This window comes from Rhinopithecus bieti, unplaced genomic scaffold (assembly GCF_001698545.2).
Source record: "Rhinopithecus bieti isolate Rb0 unplaced genomic scaffold, ASM169854v2 scaffold_19, whole genome shotgun sequence".
NCBI lineage: Eukaryota > Metazoa > Chordata > Mammalia > Primates > Cercopithecidae > Rhinopithecus > Rhinopithecus bieti.
In genome coordinates, this window is record NW_016803360.1 from 2808680 (window position 1) to 2830241 (window position 21562).

Below are 21562 nucleotides of genomic sequence, written 5' to 3' on the forward strand. Positions count from 1 at the left end.
ATAAAAAAATTTGATGTGGAAACATACTTAAATTAGGTTTCAAATATAATGCAAGGTTTTGTTGTTTTGTTTGTTTGTTTACTTATTACATGAATGACCAGTGACCCATTCAGAAGTCCAAGGACAAAATATGTTGTAGGATTGTCCTGACCACTGAGGGACAGCTCGCACCCTGACCCCACAGTATACTAAGGCCTGCAGTACCCACCGTTCCCGGAGTAAACTAAAAGACATCCTCCTGCAACTCACAAAATCCATTAAGGAGTTGTTTCAAACCTTAGGAGAACCACTGACTTAGGCCATAAAACACAAACGAACAAACAACAACAAAAACTAGGCATAGCAGTAGTTCTGTTGAGTTAAAAAGGAGAAACCAGGACTGGAAGAGATGAAATTGTGAGTCTGGAAGGAAACCATTGCAAAGGCCTTTATTACGTTTAAGTAAATGTCTCCTAACTGAACTGAAAGCCTTCATTGTAACCATTACTTTGGTCAGGAACATTTCAGAGACGCCGGGGGGCTGTTTTATTTTGCACTCCCTTTCCTGTCCTCCCAGCAGCCTACCTAGCAGTAAGTTCCCCGGCCTGCAGTGTCCCCAGAGGGCACCTTCCCTCGACTAGCAACTTCTGAAACACCCTGGCCTTGGGCGCGTCTTGGATCTTCTAGGTACCCAGTGGCTGCGCACAGTTTTGCCAGGCCTTTCTTAAGAGGTAAAAGTTCCTGGCTGTTTGCATTTCCCAGAAATAATGTTTTCCATGTGTAGGGATTTTACAGATTTCAAAGTGCTTTCATGTCAATTACTTTATTTAATTAAAAGAAGTTCAGATACCAGGTCAAGCTAGGAATGATCCGGTTTCAGAGGGAAGGAGCGCTCTAGAAAAGGAGGATCCTTTAATAGAGGGCCGTCCTGGGGCCGCGTGCCCGGGGAAGGCGAGAGTGGAGGAGTGTCCTCTCTCTCCCCCACCCTCAGGCGGCGGCCTGGCCAAAGCCAGAGGGGGCTGTCTCCTCCTCTTCCCCAGCAGCTGCTGCTCGCTCAGCTCACAAGCCAGGGTCAGGGGACTGGGCGGCAGCGACTCTTCTGGCTCCTGAGAAGTGGATCCGGTCGGGGCCACTACGATGCCGGGAGCCGCCGGGGTCCTCCTCCTCCTGCTGCTCTCCGGGGGCCTCAGGGGCGGTCAGGCGCAGCTGCCGCAGCAGCAGCGGCGGCCACAGGCACATCAGCAAAGAGGTACAGTTGAGGCACGGGCTTGGGTTGCATCCTTTGTCGGGACGGAGACCCCTCACTTCTTCCATTCTTCCGAAAGTTGCTGTCTGGGGACCGCAGTCTTGCTTCGCCTTCAGAGAGTGCGCTTTGGGGCAAGAGGAACTTGAAGCAAGTTCAAGTTCAATGCCCTGAGAGAGTAGTGTAGGGGGAATTACCTAAGTCCTGCAAAGGGAATGGGTAGTGCTTTTCATTGTTCATTCTTTTCGAAGAGATCTTGCTATCACGATACATCCTGTAAATTGATTTCTGAAATCTTTCCAAGAGGAAAACTTTTTCCAGTTGGAAAAAAAAGAATTTCTTCAAATCAGATCTTGTCTTGCAGAGAAAGGTTTCCCAAGCTGTGTGGTTCATACGGAGGGTAGCTGATGCATCTAAAAAAACAATTACCACACACACAAACACACACACATACACACACACACACACACACACACACACACACACATATACACACACACACATATATATATATGTATAAATTTTACGGAACTTTGTTTTCAACTTTTAAAACAGGATTTCTAAAGAGGTTATGTGGTTTTTTTCTTTCATGGCAATGGCACCTCCAGCCTCACCTTTTTCAAGCCCACATCTTATCTTCATATCCTATTTTATTGCAGTGAAATCGGGAAATTTCTCCTTTTGTTTAAACACAGAGGAGACTTCTATGTCATGTGTACTTTAAGGCCACAGTGATGAGATATTCACTTTGGGGGACTTTGGAAGATGGCTGTATTTAATGTAACTTAAATAACTTATTCTCCTCAGAGCCTCTTAGTGTTCATGTATATCTGTCTCTCATTTCTGAAACTTTTGGGAGTCTTTGAAGAGTTATTTTATTATCATGAATTTTACAGGAAGCACATGTGCAGCATTCTAAAACATTGTAACACAGTATTTCAGCAAACAATTCTTTAAGTTGGAAAACCTGTATCAAAGTAAAAAAAGTTAAGAAATATTTATTATTCTGTTTTAAATATCAAAATGTTTAACTTAAGAGTACAAAATCTGGAGGTTAGAAGCTTTTAAAAGTTTTAATGAGGCTGAATCTGCTAAAGTTTTGAAGTATACTTATCCTTCTTCCAGTTAACTTCTAGCTAAGTCAATAGTTCTGATATTTGTTCTTATAATCTTGCATTTTTAGCAGTACTTTTTTTTAAGGAGTAAAGAGATATCCCAGGCTCCTTCTATAATAATAACTCCCTGATTAAAATTCTTGGAATAAAAATGGCCTTGCATTCACTATATAACTTTTTTCTTCTATTTTTGCTTTTGCTTCTCTGAGAGGTAAAATGGGGCCAATATGACTTAATGAGTAGAATTTACGAGAGTGATTTTGAGAGTATCTCTGGCCACTGATTTTTTAAAATGCTACTTTCAACTATTAAACTTTGCTCAATTACAAGATGTGTTTAAATAAGACATAATACTTTAATAATATTAGGTAGCTGGGAGAAATGAGGGGCCAGGGGCACCAATCCTTATGTCCACTTGGAATGGGGTAGAAACGCAAAGTATGCAGTGTAGCGATCAAGTGAATTGTTGCTGAGAATTATCCTGAGCACACATAGGATTTCTCTTTTTTCCTCTCCCTTCTTATTTACTCTCTTTTCAAATAAGGTAATAGTAACTCTGATTTCTATGACCCAGGTACAAGATAAAGTGAATTCCGGAGGAAGGGTTTATACTACCATTCTGTCAAGATACCACTTAAATGCTATATACAATAAGGAATTTTATTCAAAATAACTACAACATACAATCTACTATAGACTACTATAATCTGCATTCTAGTATCCATTATTGTCTTTGTCATAGACCATTTACAACATATTTGGAGGTTGGCTCAAGGATAAATGATTTAAACCTGTTAATGTTAAAAGTATGTACAATTCATGGAACTTTAAAATTGGATAGTGATTTATGATTTAAAAATGCCTTATGTACGTGATCTTTATTCGCCTTCAGATATTATTATTCTCAAAGGACAAATTTAGAACGTGGGCTTGTAGTAGTAGTAATTTAAGTTTACATAAGAATAACTTCATTTTCAACAACTAAAACACTTCTGGTATTGTTTGTGCTGAATTTTCTTTTTTATGGTTCCAAGGTTTCTTTCCATTAATTTTTTAGGCCATGTTTTCTTTTCAGTGTTGTTGCATTGAAGCAAGCCCTCTGTGAAAATCATGGGATATGAGTATGACTGAAGAAGGGGTTGCCTGGCTAAGATCACTTTTCTGTTTTCGATTATACCAGCACTGACCTTTCTAAGCAAGCGCTAATTGTGTAGAAGTTCTATTTCTCCTTATAATTCGATGCCAATTTATTAAGAATTTTTGAGATGAATCAACCATTTTGAGATGTTGTAATTGAGTTAGAAACATAATCAGACTTTGTTTTTTACTTTTTCTTTGAAATCTTATGTGGTTTGTATAGCATACTCTATTGTAGTATGAATAGCATTGATTCAGCAAGAATGATAGTCCAAGGAAATTCTTTAGCTATATTTAAAATTGACAAAATAGGAGAATGATGTAATCAAAATGACTCTGTATTTCAGCAAGTCAGTGTCTAAAATTTTTTCTGATATTCTTGTGAATAATATGTGGAAATGGAAGCATAACGTTAGGTAAATTGCAACTGATTGAAAAATAGTTTCCAAAGAATATTGCATAGTGGATTAAGATCAATCTGGAAAGAAGTCTCTAGCAGTTCAACAGTGGTTTTCTTATGTTCAACTATCTTGGTAATGGCTTGATGGAAAATGTAAAATCCAAGCTTATCAGAACTGCAGGTGGTCCAAAATTGATACAGGTGGCTAAGCAGGTTACTAACAAGTTCAGAAATTTTAAAGGTCTCTATAGCCTGGACCATGAATGGCACCTACATGAAGTTGTTTTTATTATTCATATCCACATGTTAAAAAAAGTCCATTTGTGCTCTTCTGGAAATTAGTTACATCCTTTATATATTTAGGAATGAATATGAAGACAGGAAGAGAAAGGCCACTCTGAATTGCAGCAAGTTCAATATGTACATATAGTATAATACAGTGACAAAAAAGGTTAGCTCACTTTTATACAAAACTCATAGAAGCACACAGGTCTGTTGGTTAACACACATTTGGGTATTTCATTGACAAATGCGTGTAGATTCAGAGAGGGGAGAGCAGAACGGTTAAGAGTCTGAGATTTTCAGAAGAGGAATGTCCCAAGTAAAACCTTTCCATCTGAACAAGGAAAGATTTAGGGAAGGCAGTCATAAGAAATGTCCTCAAATTTTCCGAAGAGTCGTTATGTTAAAGAGAGACTATTCTAAAGGCTGAACGTGGATTCATAGAAGAACATGACAAACAACCAGGTTTGAACTTTATAATATGGAGAAAACAGCTACTCTCCTCACTCTCTCCCCACACCATTTTGAGCTGTTCAGAAATAGCTGGATTGTGTTTGACCAACTTGCTTCTGGAAATGACCATGCAGTGATCAGATGTACAACTAGTGAGGGATGCTTTATGAGGGAATACCTCTACTGAGATGAAGTTAAGATCCATCAACTGTCTAGCCATTTTTCAATTCTAAGATTCTAATATTGTAGTCTATTGTTTTTAGAGTGCATACTTGTATTTAAATTTCTGAATTCTTAAAATATCAAGAAAATGTTAAATGTATAAAAATGTGCTTTTAAATCCCTTCTGGGATTTAAAATAAAAACATGTTTGAGACAATCCTCACACATTTTTGGCAAGAATACTTAGATATTTAGCATGGAATTTCCACATCACCGTCAATTGCACAGTTCTAAAACATCTTGTGTTATAACACGCAAGAATACTTTAGAAATTACCTGAGAAGTTTTCAGGGGACTCATAGTGGCCATAAACCTGGAATTAATTTTTTTAATGTTTTTCTTTGCTGCATATGTAATTTTTTGGCTTGTTTGCCATATACTGACCTAATCATTTAGTAAAAATGATTCATAACAGATAAAATGCATGGCATTTCAACATATTCAAAATATTTATATGAACATATTCAACACTAAATATTATAGATGTGATAGAATTAATAAAATTTATATAAATTTTATTTTACGTTATATTTCACATATTAATGTATACAGATTTCTGGTCTATCTTAAGATTTTTCTACCCTAGGATTTCATGCAAACTAATGAACTGAATCTATATCAAGAGATGCTGGGGGCTGGGCAAGGTGGCTCACTCCTGTAATCGCAGCACTTTGGGAGGCCTCGGTGGGTGGATCACCTGAGGTCAGGAGTTCAAGACCAGCTGAACCAACATAGCGGAAACCTTGTCTGTACCAAAAATACAAAAATTAGCTGGGCGTGGTGGCATGTGCCTGTAATCCCAGCTACTCAGGAGGCTGAGGCAGGAGAATCACTTGAACCCTGGAGACAGAGGTTGCAGTGAGCCGAGATCGTGTCACTGCACTCCAGCCTGGGCAACAGAGGGAGACTCTATCTCAAAAAAACAAAACAAAACAAAAATTTAAAGAGTTGCAACTTATCATCTGTCCAGTTTTCAGTAAGGCCTTATTTAGCTTCTAGAAACCATGTAAAAAGATCAGGAAGAAATTATTGTAAATAATTATTGTAAGTGGTTGCACAAGTGGTTTAACTTCTAATCTAGACGATTCGGGTTTAGAATTTGTTTATAGTTGCAACTTGGAACTCGAGAGCTAAACAGGAATTTAGGCAGAAGCTCAGTTGCAGTGAATGAGAAAACAAGATAGAGTTTAGAGAAAGATAAAAGTAGATTTTCCAGGCTTAGTATATACTATATACCAAGCAGATAGAAATAAAACTAATTCTAGGCTTTCCCCATTGTTAAGACTGAATTTAGAGTTCAGAATTTGTGAAGGAAATTGGTGGGGTTGGGCCTATATGCATTAGAATGTGGTAAATGAATGAATGTTTACACTGAGTAAAACAGACAAAAAAATTCCTGCTCTTGTGGAACTAATATTTAGTTGGGATGGAGATGAGGAGACAGGACTATGATGAATATATAATGAACTAACATAAGAACACCTATATTCTATAGAATGTAGTTGATGATAAATGCCCTGGACAAACAAATACAGCGGGGTAAGGACAGTCAGGAGTTCTAGGAATGGAGGGAGGTTGATGGCTGTTTTAAATAGTTGGTAAAGGTTGACCACTTTGAGAGGATCTCACTGGGGCAAACACTTGAAGGTGACGTGGGAGTGATTCGTGCATTTATCAGGGGGAAAAGTACCCTCTGTACAGGGAGCAGGCCTCTGAGGCCTGCTAAGCTTGGAGCATGGTGAGAAGGCTCAGAGGAGAAATGGGAAACTGGAATACATAGCATTGTTGACCTTAATTGTAAAGATTTTGCCTTTTAGTCTCAGTGAGACAGAGAGGCATTGGTGAGTTTTAGCAGAGTTAAATAAACGAATAAAATCACTGTTATGTTTTTTTTTTTCTCTAACATGCACCAATCCATGGGACTAGACCAACAGTCCAAGCATAGAATTATCTTAGATTCATCTCTTGTCCCAAACATTCCACTGATACAACACATTTAAATGATTCTACATTCAAGAGCATTCCACTTCAACCATCCTGTCTTATCTTATCATGGTGAAGCTCAGATGCGTCTTTGTAACACTTCTTTTCTTCCCTTTGGCAACTCAGTACTATTCCATTATTCAAAATATATCAGTACCTCAAAAACAACTTGTGTGCCGGGAACTTCTGCAGCTTTTAAAAATTTTGCTCCAGTGTACTTAGAAATATGACATAGATTTTTAAGGGTAATTTTAAATAGTATGCACTTTAAAACAAAAATGAATTATTCACAATCCCACATGGACATATAGGAACTTTGGAGTTCCCTTTTTTATTTTCTATTTCAATATCAAACGCTAAAGTTCGGACACAATTGTTGAAAATGACATAGTGATATATTGGTCTGATGACTTATTTTATGATATGAACTTTGAAATGCTATCTCTTTTACATTCAGAAACTTATTCTATGCTCTGTTTCCATTTTTGTGACTATTTTAAGAATCGCTGTAAGTTTTAACAATAACCTTTTGGACTATAGTATGCAATTTTGGCCTAATTTAATTCTGTCATTTAGAACAAAAAGGTGAAAAAATTGGATAGCTTTTCCCTCTCTCTCCCTTTCTTCTCTTTCTCCCTTTCTTTCTTCCTTCCTCCCTTTATTTTCCTTTTCCTTTAGTATTCTTCCTGTGAATAAAATATGGTAATTAAACTAGATGATTCTAACAAATGTAACATTCAGGAAGATAGTAAGGCAAAACGTTACTTAAATTTTCCTTATTAAAAGCCACAGGTAATTACTATCTAAAGATAATTTGGGACATACTTTCAGGGTGAGTTAAAGCTAAAGACATTTGCTTGTCAAAGATGTATAATATGGGTTTAAAAATGTTTTTCTCCTAAGTAATCTTGAGTGTGGATCTTAATATGGGAACTTTATGCTATTTGGCTTTTATTTGGACACGTGACAATATCATTGAGGATTGCCTATTAATGGGTTATTATTCATAATATCGGCCTCGGTGACGTGCCTAATCTAGTTCAAATAACAAGTTAATCTATGCAAATTGCTGCTGATGAAAACCTCAGGAGCTGTTTAGTGCCTGACACTTAGGAAATGTACCTTGTGCAATGTTAAGTATGTCTCTGCATATGGAGTTCACTCAACTGACCCCCGAACTGTGTACCTTCCCAAGGCTCTTCATTTAGCTGCATCCTGAGTGTCAGATGGTTTACATTGGTACAATAATATGTAGCTGCATTGTGAGCATTAACACATTTACTTACGTAGCAGAGCTATCTAGTAGATTAATATAATTATCCTCATTTTGTAGAAGGAAAATATGCCCAGCAACTTGTCAAGGACAAATAAAAATTCCAATGCTTGTTTTGGAGTTAGACATTGGACTTTTATATATTTGTCTTTTATAAAACACCCTGAGAAAAAAAAAATCCATTTCTGAGTTATGTTAGTCTATCATAACCAGAGATTCATTTGGTATTATGGAAGAACAAAAAATAAAATGTTTAGTCTTGAAGATTCTTTTTCATTTAAATACACACACACACACACACACACACACACGCTGCTGCTTATTACTATGTAGACATATACACACATGTGTATTACTTAAAAGTATGCATTAATTCAAATGCATTCATCACATTTTAGTCTTTACATTCTTAGAACTTTGATTACTGGACACTAGGCTATAAGAAAATATTAATTGATTCTTTATTGGCTTTTCTGAAGTCACTTTACAGAAGTTACTGCAGCAAGCTAGAAATACAATGGTATTTATTATACTGTATAATGAACTCTTTAAAAATAGTCAATGTGTAAATGTCAGTGAATGAAAAGAACAAGAACCAAACAGATATACCTAAGAATCAGAGAAAGGTTAATCTCAAAAGTCCTTCTGAAAAGATGAAAACCTTAGCATCTTCATAAAACATTTAAAGACTTTCATTTGAAGTTGAACTCAGTTAAGACAAAATTTTTCTAATCTCCCAGATTTTGAGAGGGTGTGTTTGTGTATGTATGTAATTGCAGCACCAGTACACATGTACCATTTACAGCCTAGCACTCACAGGACCTAATCTGTATATTTAGTATGTTGTCTGCTTGATTTTTGTTTTCTTAAGGTATTAGATTTTGTTTATCAAAATCTTTGAATAAGAAAATCTAAAAATTGAATTTCTAGAAAAGTCTCATTGCCCTGACAAAGGATTATGGACCAAAGAATAAATTATAAATGAGACAATTATAATATTCCATCCAGTAGCTATACTGTTAAAATTCCAAGGTGTAATCCCTTTTGAGTGACCTGTAACTTAGAAGGTCCTATTCTATAGAAGAAATAGAGTTAGTAGAGTTTACTGCATCAAATATCTTTTTTCAAATGCCTACGTATTATAGTTGACACAATTTCCTGGCTTATTGCCTTCTATGCAATTTTCAATTACTGGATGAAGCTGAAAGTTTGAAAGAGAGCATGAAGCAGTGCAATTGTCATTTCAGTGAGCTACCTCGTCTCATTGGTTTGTCATGGTGCATATGTAAAACACTGAATATAAAACATGAAACATCTAGTATAGCCTCAATAAATGTTCATTTTCAAAATGCCTCAAAAAAGGAATTAAACCTAACAACCTAACATGACATTCTCTGGCTGAAAGAAACACTCTTCTCCAATATCATGTGGTATACCAAATTCAGTTGAGGGTGTTTGTGAAGGAAGGAATTTGCTTATATACTTGAAAACACAAGTGTTTGAATTCTGTTCTAATTAGAATTTGCACTGCAGTGTTTCTTTATTCTCAACTTTATAGCTTAACCTACAATAAAAACTCTTATTAATACGTACCTCTTTATACCTTCAGTTTCCACATACGGTACCCTGCTTTGGAGGTAACTTTGAATCGTCGAAAATGTATGGACTTGGGAGAAGGCTAGAATTGGATTCATAGCCAAGTCACCACTTTACTAAGATCAAAAGCCTGAGTCAACAGAGTTAAATCTTCTATTTGTAAAATAGGTTTAGGTTAGATAATAAATGTGAAAATGCTTGCCAGCTAATCGGTAAATGCTAGCTCTTTTCTTATTTCTTTTATGAGCATAAAACTAAAAAAATGATATTTGCTTTGCATATAACATATCGGTTTTGCTTAAAAACAGCAAAATATTCTAAAAATTTCTTTGAGTAGAACCTAAGAGATTATAGATGGCAAACTATTTATCTCATTGCCAGGAGATTGAATAATTCTGTCGAGGTTACACAGCAAGTCAGTAACAGAGATAAGAAGAAACACAAGTTCCTATAATTAGCTAACAGCTACGTTAGTAGCTCTGTGTGAGAAGTGATTTAAAACAGGCAACATGATGGAAATTTTTGCAATAATTTGTAGTTATTCATACTTCAAATGTGATACAATAAACATTTTTTCTAGGAATCTCATTGTTAACTATGTATTTATTTTGTTGATAAACTATTTTTAAAAACTTCTTTAATACATATAGTATGTTTAGATAAATATATGGCACAGAGTAAGCATTTCATAAAGGTTAGTTATTATTCTTAGTCTATGAAGTATATGTTTTCCTTGACACCTGCTTGGGTAGAGATGACAATTTGGCATGTTTGACACACAGTGTAAGTCAATTTCAGCATGGCCTTCAGTGAAAAGTCTATTGGATTCCAGAAAAGCTCTCAATATAGATTGTCTTTATTTGGACTCTCCCTAATTACTACAGTAAAAAAAAAAAAAAAAAAATTCTTGGAATACATTATTTAATACAACTCTGGATAGGGAAGATTTTAGTGTGTCTACTTGTGTATTAAATTTTAGTATGTCTATTTTGTATTAAATCTACTATTAAAATAAACCACCAAAAAACAAAACCAAAAAAACCTACTTCAGAAAATCATGTAGCACTCTAACAAATCTCTAGAGAAAACTGCTTTTCTAAACTTGGGAACACTGGATTTTGAAAATATTTCAGACAAAACACTTCTTATAGGCCCTTTTACCTTCAGAAAGTTTCAATCTTGCCTAACACATAATGTGCAACTATTCATTTTTTCATTCTGATACACTAGAAAAGTCACTGGATTTGTAATTGGAATTACAGAAAATAAATTTTCTCTCTAGCGCTTCCTAAAGAGATTACCTTAAACATGGATAAGTCATTTAACTATTCTGAAATTCAATTTTCCATCTAAAAAATGACAATATAATGTTTGAATCTATTTCATGGGGTTGTTATAAGGGTTAAATAACCTAAATAATACAAATACCATTATTAATACTATTTGTTATTGTAATAAATGACAGAGTTGGCTTTAGGCATCATTGGTTATGAAGTTTGCTCCACCCCCTTTCTTTGTTTTTTCCCCCAGTGGCTCTTAACCATTTGTTACTAATTAATAATGTTATGTATTAATATACATACATTTATTAATAATGTTTTAAAAATTCTCAACTTTATAGCTTAGCCTACAATAAAAACTAATTAACTAAGTATTAATATACTTAGTTCTCCTGTTTTCAAGGACCCATGACACATAGCTTTCAAGCATGGCACAAATTATTTGTTTAGTAAACATGTACATACTATTGCATAAGAAGAAAATGCAGTATCTGGAAATGTACATCAGTTTCCTACAAACAAGTAGCAAATAGTAAGTATTTAGTGAAACTATAATAATAAACTACAAAAAAATAGTCCAGGGGTTCTGAAACATTTTGTGTCAAGATTCCTTTATCCTCTTAAAAATAATCGAAGCTTTGATTTATGGTATATCTACTATTTGTATTAAGATTAAAATTGGAAAACTTAAAAATGTTTGCTAATTAATTTAAAATAACAGTAATAAAACAATTGCATGTTGACAAAAGAACATAGCTTTATGAAAATAATTTTATATCCAAAATAAAACTCTTCATGTCTGGTTTAATAGAACTGGATTCTCATTTCTGCCTCTGCATTCAAATTATTACGTTATTTTAGTTTAAATTATTTTGGTTTAAGCATATTAAGAAATATATAACAACAAGCATAGATATGCTGTTAGGAAAAAAGAGGAGGCTTTCAGTGCCTTTTAAGATAGCTGTAAATATTCTTTGATTCTATATCAAAACTCAGTAAATGGTAGTTTTCAAAATGATTGGCCACAGTGTGGTATCTGACACTGTATCAATGATATTTTTGTACTCTTTTATATTAAAATGCACTGATCTATCTTGAACTTAGAAAGAATTTTACCCATGTGTGATGTTATAGCATCATTCATAGATCATTTGGAAGATACTGATTTACTACTTATGCAGATCATCCACAAGTTGACAGATTTTCTTGTAAAATATTTTTTTAAATCACATTTTTATTACTATTGATCTCATCAGAAAAGTCCCTAAATATTAGAAGCTGTTAATCTCACAGTAATAGAGACAAGTTTTCAGAATTTTATTTTCCTTTGTAAGTTCATGTAGTTATTGACAAATTTTGTTATTTTCTTGAAATACAGTTACTTTATTCATTTTAAAAAAATGTTTATCAAACAACTGAGTCTTAAAAACCATAGTCAGATACTTTGTGTAGTACATAGGGTATTCCACGAAAAAAAGTGGCTAGTTTAGCTTGCAGCTGAAAACAGTTGTACAAATGCTTTTCCTCAAATCAACCATCATGCTTCAGTATACAATTAATGCTAAAAAGATGTACCCAAGGGTAAAGATTTAATAAATTTAATCATTGTTACTACTTCATCAGGTACATTCATCTGTGAAACTTGTTGTTTTTTTCTTCTGGGAGTGTGTAGTGGTGAAAAGTAAACTGACCACTAGCATGGTTTAGTACCCCTGCCTTGATTTGTGCTAATACCATCAGTGTTTCCCATAACTATTACTTTTGCACCATCAGTGCACATGTCAACACAATGAAAAGGCAGCTAATAATTAAATCTCATTACTGAAAGCGTTTTTGAACTTGTGTACCTATGGATAACAGATCTTCCTCTGAGCTCTACAGAGTTAGACTATAGTTAACTTCCTCACTGCCTGCCTCTTCACCAATTCTACAAAATCTATAGCCATATGAAGGTAAATTTTGCAATCAGAAAAAGCCAAAACCACTTCCGTTTTACCTCAGGTCTAGTCTAGGCAAGTGATACCATTTCTTTTAAGGTGGAAGAAATCCAGAAGAGCTTCTTCTGTGGAAAAGCAGGAAGGGTTAAAACCAGCCAGACATACATCCAGAAATCAAAATCTCTCCATATCACCTGCCCTTCTTTCTTTCCGTTCACTTGCCCGAACTAGAGTAGAGATAGTGTACTTACCCACAGTTGGACATATGATGTTATTCCTAACAGATTTTAAAAATGAACCCATGGCCGGGTGTGGTGGCTCACGCCTGTAATCCCAGCAGTTTGGGAGGCCAAGGCGGGTGAATCACGAGGTCAGGAGATTGAGACCATCCTGGCTAACACGGTGAAACCCCGTCTCTACTAGAAAAAAAAATACAAAAATTAGGGGGGCGTGATGGCGGGCGCCTGTAGTCCCAGCTACTCAGGAGGCTGAAGCAGGAGAATGGTGTGAACCCGGGAGGCGGAGCTTACAGTGAGCAGAGATCGCGCCACTGCACTCCAGCCTGGGCGACAGAGCGAGACTCCGTGAACTCATGAGCAAGGCTTAGTACAAAGGAAACATGCTAATATCCGTAACTCTGAATATTAGCAGAGGAGATTTTTATTCCTTGCTGAGCTCCTGAACTCACATCAGGAGGGGTCCTTTGTACTTTTCATAGAAAGAATTTTTGTTAGAAGCACTGGATATCATATTTCTCAAAATATGGAATTTTCTTCATTTATTTCTAGCCTTTGAAATTTTGTGATTTCTAAAGCATTTAAAAGGTTTTGTAATGTTGAGAACCTAAAACGTGATTCTTTTCTCTGTGCCCTTCTCATACCATTATATGTATGTCAAATGATGGATCTGGTTTCTTTTTCTTATTTTTTGGGAGCTGTCCAGAGACTCAAGGATCCATCCTTTGACCAACTTTTTCACTCTTCAAGGTCCTCATGCTGCTCTGATTTCAGATATATAGATATATTGCTTACCAAACACTGCTGGGTCTGAACATGACTGGTAATAAGATATTTCCAGATTAAGTGGACAAATTGCTCAGAACTTTTTAGTATCACAATTTAAATGACTAAATTTTTGAGGTTTATGTGTTTCCAGCCCAATATGCCCTCTCCTTATCTAATATAATTTATCTTTTAAAATTAGACTGGCTTTGCATATGTCAGATTTTGTTTTTAACAGACATTTTATGTATTTCTTTGTTAGGAAGTGTTCAATGTTAGACAAAGGGAGCAGTTTACTTTGGAATCCATGTCCTGGTCCTGCTGAATAACATGCCCTCACCCTCCTTCTCTTTTTTTTTTTCTGCCATACACTTCCAGTAACATAGAAAGAGTTAATTGGTGTGTCCCATCTTTATTGCTTTTGTAAATAGCTATAGATACACTTTATAGGTAGATAATGGTATGTTTTAAAATTCTGCAAAATACCTTTTCAATTCTCTTTATTCTTTTCTCAAGCTTTGATAAAATATTTTTCATTCAACTTTTAGGGACAGATTTTCTCCATAGAGTTCCTGATGTGGTGCTACCGGAAGTGGCGCTGAGAAAACGTTATTCTAAAGTTTCTCATTCACCTAGGATCTGAAATTTTATCTTTATTTATTTATTCCTTTGGGTAAAACATTGCCCTCACAGGCTATTCTTTTCTAAAATGTTTGCTGTGCTGTTATTATTCACTTTAATGCAAATTAATTTATCCACTGACCTTCCTTCTTGACAGTTTAGGAATGTATTAAGTTTTCAGATATGCTTGGTGAGAAATAGTGAAATAAAACTAGTTAACATCTATGCAATACTTAACTATGGGCCAGCACTGCTGTAAGCATGTCTCATGCCTTAATTTATCAAAGGTAGGTACTATTAATCACATTTAACAGTAGAGAAAACTGAAATACAAAATGTTAAGTAACTTTCCAAAAGCCAAGCAACCAGTGAACTGGTAGAGACCAAGATTTGGACCTAGGTGGTTCTTCTTTGTGGCCCGTTCACCTACCCGTGGCAGCATGTGACCTGAACCCTGAAAGAGCACAAATTAGTAAGTAAAGGGCTTCCTTTAGTGACATACTGTAGAGGTGATTTTGTTTCCCTTTTTTGTGAGGTTTCCTATGAAAAGATTAACATTTAAACAATATTTACCATTTACATTCAGCACTATATCCTGATATATCAGGAGAGTCTGTGAACATTTTTTTTTTAAAGAATCCTTGGAGATCGCAATGAATAAATTCTTAACTGTGTCAGGTATGCGTGCATTTTTTGAGTCATATTTAAGAGTTTGTAGCACTTCTAGAATTATTAATTGGTAAGAGTGTGCTTTTTTTCTCTTTGTTGTTGTGTGCAGTGTTAAAGCAAAAATAATCAAGGCCCAGGGCTTTTCCTGGTTAGTTAATGGATATATGACAAGTGATGGCAAAGGGGTAGTTAAAGTTATTAACTTAATCATTAATTGGCCCAGGGTATCCCCCAAAGCCACAGCTGGAACTGAAGTACTACAAAAATGACGGTTTTGTTGTTATACCTTTTCTTTACATAAGGAAATAAATAAGCAAAAAGAGGGAGTATCTTACCTATTTGTTGATCAAATATCTTGTAATTCTGCTTATGGTAACTCCCAGAGTAGAGAATATCATCCAGTTGGCCCCATTTTTGAAACTGGATTGCAATGGGAATCCTATTGGCCAGGTTACTGGTTAACAGGAGCTGTAGTGCTAGAGCTGTGACTGCATCAGAAGTCCAGCGGTGTGGGCACAAAGCAGCGCAGCACTTTTGAAGTTAGACATCGAGAGTTTGAGTCCTAGATTCACACCTTGCTGGCTGAGTGCTGTTGAAATAGTGCTGTTGAGTGAATTATGTAACTTCTTTAAAACTGATAATCTCACCTTTAAAAGAATGACAATAGTAGTGCCTTTTTAAACATTAAATGGAATTCAATGTTTAATTTGTATTCAGAAGAGGATGGAATCACTATTTAAAGACTTTATAGTCAGTGGTGTTTTCAGCATGGGCAACAGGAGCTTTAACTTAAAAGATCTAGAAACTGGGCTTGTTGGCCATAGTTTTAGTGTGATTAGAGGTGGTCATAGGCTGGTCTAAGTTGCCATATCCTGGTTATGGATGGTAATAGAACTGCCTATTTATTTGATATCTTTGCTTAGTTGTCTCCTAGGTCCTTCAAAGCCAGGACTGAACATAGGTACTCTGCATTTCCTCAACTCTTCTCCCATCAGCTTTTCCCAACTCAGAAAATGGTACCATCATTCACCCCTTGAATCAAATTTGACATCTAGAAGTCACTATTAACTTCTCTCTTTCCTTCACCTTCCAGATTGAAATAATCAGCATGTCTGTCATCTACACCACCAGAGTTTATTCCATAAATATCCGCATCTTTTTGTCCTTATTGCCTTCTAGACCACAGTACTGTCTTTTTTTGCCTAGGCAACTTCAGCAGCCTCCCAGCTGCTCTCCCTTCTTTTCTCTTTTCCATTTTACAATCAGTTTTCCATGCAATAGGCAAGGTGAACTCTGAAAATAGTAAATCAGATTAGATCTTTCCTCTGCTTAAAACCTTTCAATGCATTTCTATTATAAGAATAAATTCTAAATTCATTAGATTTTAAGGCTATTCATGACAGCTCTTGTATTTTTCTTTGATTTCAAATTATTCTCTTTTTCTGTTATTTTCCAGCAACAGTAGAGACTTCTTTTCCATTTCAAGGCCTTTGTCCTTGCTGTTCCTCTGTCCATAGCATTGTTCCATTAGATCCCCGATGGCTGTCTCCTTCTCAATGTTCCAATCTCATGTCAAATGTCACCTCTTAGAGAGGCCTTTCCAGAGGGCCACTTTAAATTAGTTTCTGTCAGGCACTCAACTCCCTGTTGTAATTCCTTTGAACAATTAAATAAATGTTTATCTTGAATACCCTTGTTTATTTATTTTTCTTCTTTGTTGTTTGTCTCCCCAGAAGGTTGGAATATAAATTCTGTTCTAAAAGGATCTTCATCTCCAGAGTTGAGGAGATACATAAATAATTTTTATTTTGAATTAACACATGGCTGTGTTCAGGCTCTTCTGAATGTAATTCCATAGAAGAGGTCAAAAGTGGATTCCTATATGTAATGAATCTGTCCTGTTTATGATTTTCAGTTATATAACGAGTTAGAAGACCAATCCAATCATATTTCAGATAAATCTCAAGAGCAATTGCTATGGCAGAGAACTAGAAGGGTATTTAATCAACTAGTTCCTCTTCTAAGATCTTTAGCTCTTTAACAGTTATAAATTAGTAAAGTATGTTATATAATGCTAGGACTTTTTGCCTTTCATTGTTTCTATTGCTTTATCTCCAGCTTCTAGTCTGACATATGGTAGGCACTCAAAATTGGATGAAGAATCAGCTCTTTTGGACAGACCAAGAGTGTTGTCTTTTAAAACATTTTATGTGTACTTTTCCCCTGATCCTTTTATAGTATGAATGAATATTTGTATAAGATATAAATTTCTACAAATACTGAAACACAGTATGGACAGATACAAGTTATCATTATTAGTATCACCTAGATAATAAATAAAATATCTTAGAAAGTAAGGCTACCTTAAATTATCTTGCTTCTTGAGTTTTTATTTTTCCCCTCTAAGGATATTCCAGTAAGAGTTGAGCAGTATTTAAGCTTTGGATAAGGAATGCATATTTCTTGGCTTAGTCAGAACTTTTCTGGATGGAAGTTCTTTTGGGATGAGAATTACACTACGTAAGATTAAAATGCCCATTTAAGATGTAAATTCTAAGGATAAAATATAGATAACTCACATGGGGCGATTTGATTGGCATCTGTTTTCGTTTTTCTTTGTTTCTTTTAGATACCACCAAAGTCCTTCCTATTTCAGGCAAAAGATATGTTTTAAAACCACTCACAAGGCCTCTACAATATGTCAGATAATTCGTGTGTGTGCATGTCCTTGGATGTGTATGGTCTCTTGCTTGAAGTTATCAGCCAGCAAAATGGTGAAATACTTAGAATCAGTAAAACATCTGGAGGTCAAGAAATGCAGTGCCTACATTCTTCTCCTTATTTTAAGAATGAAACTAATAAAAAGTAAGGTAGAGCTGACCCTTCAGCAAAGGAGGGATTTTATTTACGTGTGAATTTGAGAGAAAGGGGACAAGAAAAGACCTTTGAGATCAGGGCCCAGGTCTGTTTTGTTGCTACTGTATCCTTACTGCATAGCACAGTGCCTGGCACCTAGAATGGTCACAGCAAATATTGAATGAGAGAAAAATAGAAAAGGAAGAGCTAACTTTTAGGAAGGAACACTTACTTCCCACTTACAGGTATTGAAAAAAATATGAAGATGGTTAACATTATGATACTGTCAGATGTAGGCAGTTACAATTTGTACTCAACTGTAGAAAAAAGAACTAAAAACAGAATTTACCAGGACATAAAAGAAAGGTGTAAGAGCATGGATTCCTGAAACAGGATGTTCCAATTAAATATTTAAATTTAAGGGAGGATTCTAGGAGTTTAACAGCTATTTAAAATATGCCCTGCTGGTATTCTTCCTAGGTTCTCCACACCTTCAAAGCTCATCACTTGGACAAGATTGCCTCTTTACTTGCTCTAAATTAATCTGGTTCATCCATTTTTGCAAAAAATGACAACTCCCCTCTCTCACTAAAGTATTTGAGCCATCCAGAACACCCTCCTGTCTAGGCATGGTGGCTCACAGCTGCAATCCCAGCACGTTGAAAGACCAAGGCAGGAGGATGGGTTGAGGCCAGGAGTTCAAGACCAGCCTAGGCACAATAGTGAGATCCCTGCCTCTATAAAAATAAAATGAAAAAATTAGCTGTGTGTGGTGGCACACGCCAGTGGTCCCAGCTACTCAGGAGGCCGAGGTGGGAGTATTACTTGAACCCGGGAGGTCAAGGCTGCAGTGAGCCATGATCACACAACTGCACTCTAGCCTGGGCAACAGAGCGAGACCCTATCTAGTAACAAAAAAAAAAACCCAAAACAAAAACACGTTATAGATTATCTATAGATTCAATTTTCAAAAATCCTAGGCTTCTCATCCCTAAATATTGTTATAATACTGCAATTTTCAAATTAGCTTTCACTTTTAAGAAATGCTACTTTCCATACTGGAGTGAATAATTAATATAGAACAAAAATGCATGTCTGGGATTTAGAAAATCTTGGGATTCTGTTTCTATCCTTGCTTATTTTTTATTAAGCTCAGTCATTCATTTTAAGAAATGATCCCCTTTACCCCAACTGTAGAGGTATATACTACCTTATATACTACCATACTCAAAAGGTTAGTGAAGAGGCATAGAAAGAGTAGTGAAACAGTGAAACCTTCTAGATGCCATACAAAAGTGAAGCACATGACACCACCATGGTGAAAAGGAAGCTAATGAAGACCATCAGATAGTATTTGATTTTATCTCTCCATAGAAATCATGATAACTATGTTACATAGTTACTGAAATTTAGACATTAAGTTTATGGAATCTCTCTGACAGTTATATTAGCTAATCACTGAACAGAAATTTTAAAATAAGTATTTAATATTAATTCCCAGTCTTAGGAGAATATTTAGCTAATAATTCTACAGTTAACTGCAGAGTTTATTCATTATTTAATTCATAATGTCTTTTCAATCACTTTACTGTTTCTTGATTCATGAAGAATACATACCAAGTGTATTAGTCTGTTCTCACACTGCTGTAAAGAACTGCCCACGACTGGGTAATTCATAAAGAGGTTTAATCGACTCAGTTCCGCGTGGCTGGGCAGGCCTCAGGAAACTTACAATCATGGCAGAAAGGAAAGCAAACACAATCTTCTTCATGATGTCAGGAAGAAGTGCAGAGCGAAGAGGGGGAAAAGCCCCTTATAAAACCATCAGACCTCATGAGAGTCACTCACTATCATGAGAACAGCATGGGGGAACCACTCTCATGATCTAATCCCCTTCCAGGAGGTCCCTCCCCCAACACATGGGGATTACAATTTGGATTACAATTCAAGATGAGATTTCGTGAGGACACAGAACCAGACCATATCACCAAGAGAATAAAAATTAACACAGAATGCCACTTTTCTATTCCCTTTAAATATTTCCAATTGAAAGTATTTCCATGACCTGGCAAGTTCTTATAGAATTCAATCACTATTGATGTCCCAATTGGTATAATAAAAGAAGAAAACACATAATTTTGAGACAAATCCACCTTTCCCACACTCTCAGCATATAAACACATAACTGAAACAAGAAAAATGAGAAAATAAATCAAATACATAATATGATGAAGAATTTACACTATTCATTATGATATGTGGGACCAAAGTGACAAAAGTAATTGGACAAAGATAGACTCAGCAATGAGGACCTGGAAGAAATGAGTTTTCAGCCCATTTTAAAAGTAGAAGAGAAGGTAGGGTATCAAAAGTAGAGTGTGCTAAGGAAAGTGGAGGGTATTTTTGTCGTTGTTGTTGTTTTTAGAGACAGGGTCTCCCTCTGTCACCCATCTTCGCCCATTGCAGCCTTGAATTACTACTGGGCTCAAGTGATCCTCCTGCCTCAGTCTCCCACAGTGCTGGGATTACAAACGTGAGCTAGCCACCACCCAATGTTTTCTTGATTCAGTAAAGGAAAATTGATGGTTTCTCATGTTCACCAGAGGGAAACATCCATTCATTTTATCAATGTGTTCAAAATAATTCTTACTCCTTCTTTCACTTTCAAGTGTTTAATTCATTTTTGTATTCTATTCATAAATATGACCAGATACAACTTAGAATATGTATACCATCTTATTTCATATTAACACACACATTTTGTTCTTTCACAATAGATTTGTGTATGGTTTCATATATTAGAGTGTTAAATATTGAATTTATTATAATTTACTTAGTAAAATATTGATGTTAAAATCTAGTATGTTTATTTGAGGGGTATAGGAGGCTTACAGTGAGATCATCCTTTCATCAAGATTTCTTTGTGAGACACTATTACTGGAATTGTGCTTTGTGCATTATATTCCATTGACGTAATTTTAAACTTCCATTCTACTTCACTACAGATGGAATTTCATTATATCTGACTCCACAATAAGTGGGTTCCAGAATCGTTGACATTTAGTAGAATTACAGATATTAATGTCTTTGTATTTTCTGCATTAAAATGCATTATGTGTGCTTTCAATTCTGTTTTAAAGAAACTGCCATTGATTTACATAGTTGTATGGAAGAGTTTTGTTCAAATGCCATTGCCTGATTTCATAGTGGCTTTTATTTTCCTTCTGAAATCATTTACAAATATTTCTTAGGGTATTGGCTACTGTTGGTTTGAAATGAGATAAAACTTATGGACTATAAATATGTTTGTGTAAATTTTCTCTAGCAGTAAGTCTTTCTAAAATCTTTGTGGACATTAAGCTGTAATTGTAGCTTTTTCTTGCAAGTTTCTTTATTCTCTGCTTTATTATTCCCTTGTAGGAAATTAAGTATTTTATTTTATTTTATTTTATTTTATTTTATTTTATTTTATTTTTTTTTTGAGGCAGAGTCTCGCTTTGTCGCCCGGACTGGAG

The 21562-nt window shown here is 35.5% G+C and overlaps 1 protein-coding gene across 1 annotated transcript in view; it reads left to right on the forward strand.

Annotated features, from left to right (window-relative positions):
• Positions 1-947: 947 nt before the first annotated feature.
• The window catches only part of LAMA2 (laminin subunit alpha 2), a 640343-nt gene continuing 619728 nt past the window's right edge, over positions 948-21562 (forward strand). The window contains exon 1 of the mRNA XM_017879679.1: positions 948-1228. Coding sequence (XP_017735168.1) covers positions 1117-1228 — 112 coding nt within the window. The 5' untranslated portion in view covers positions 948-1116. The remainder of the gene's footprint in view (positions 1229-21562) is intronic.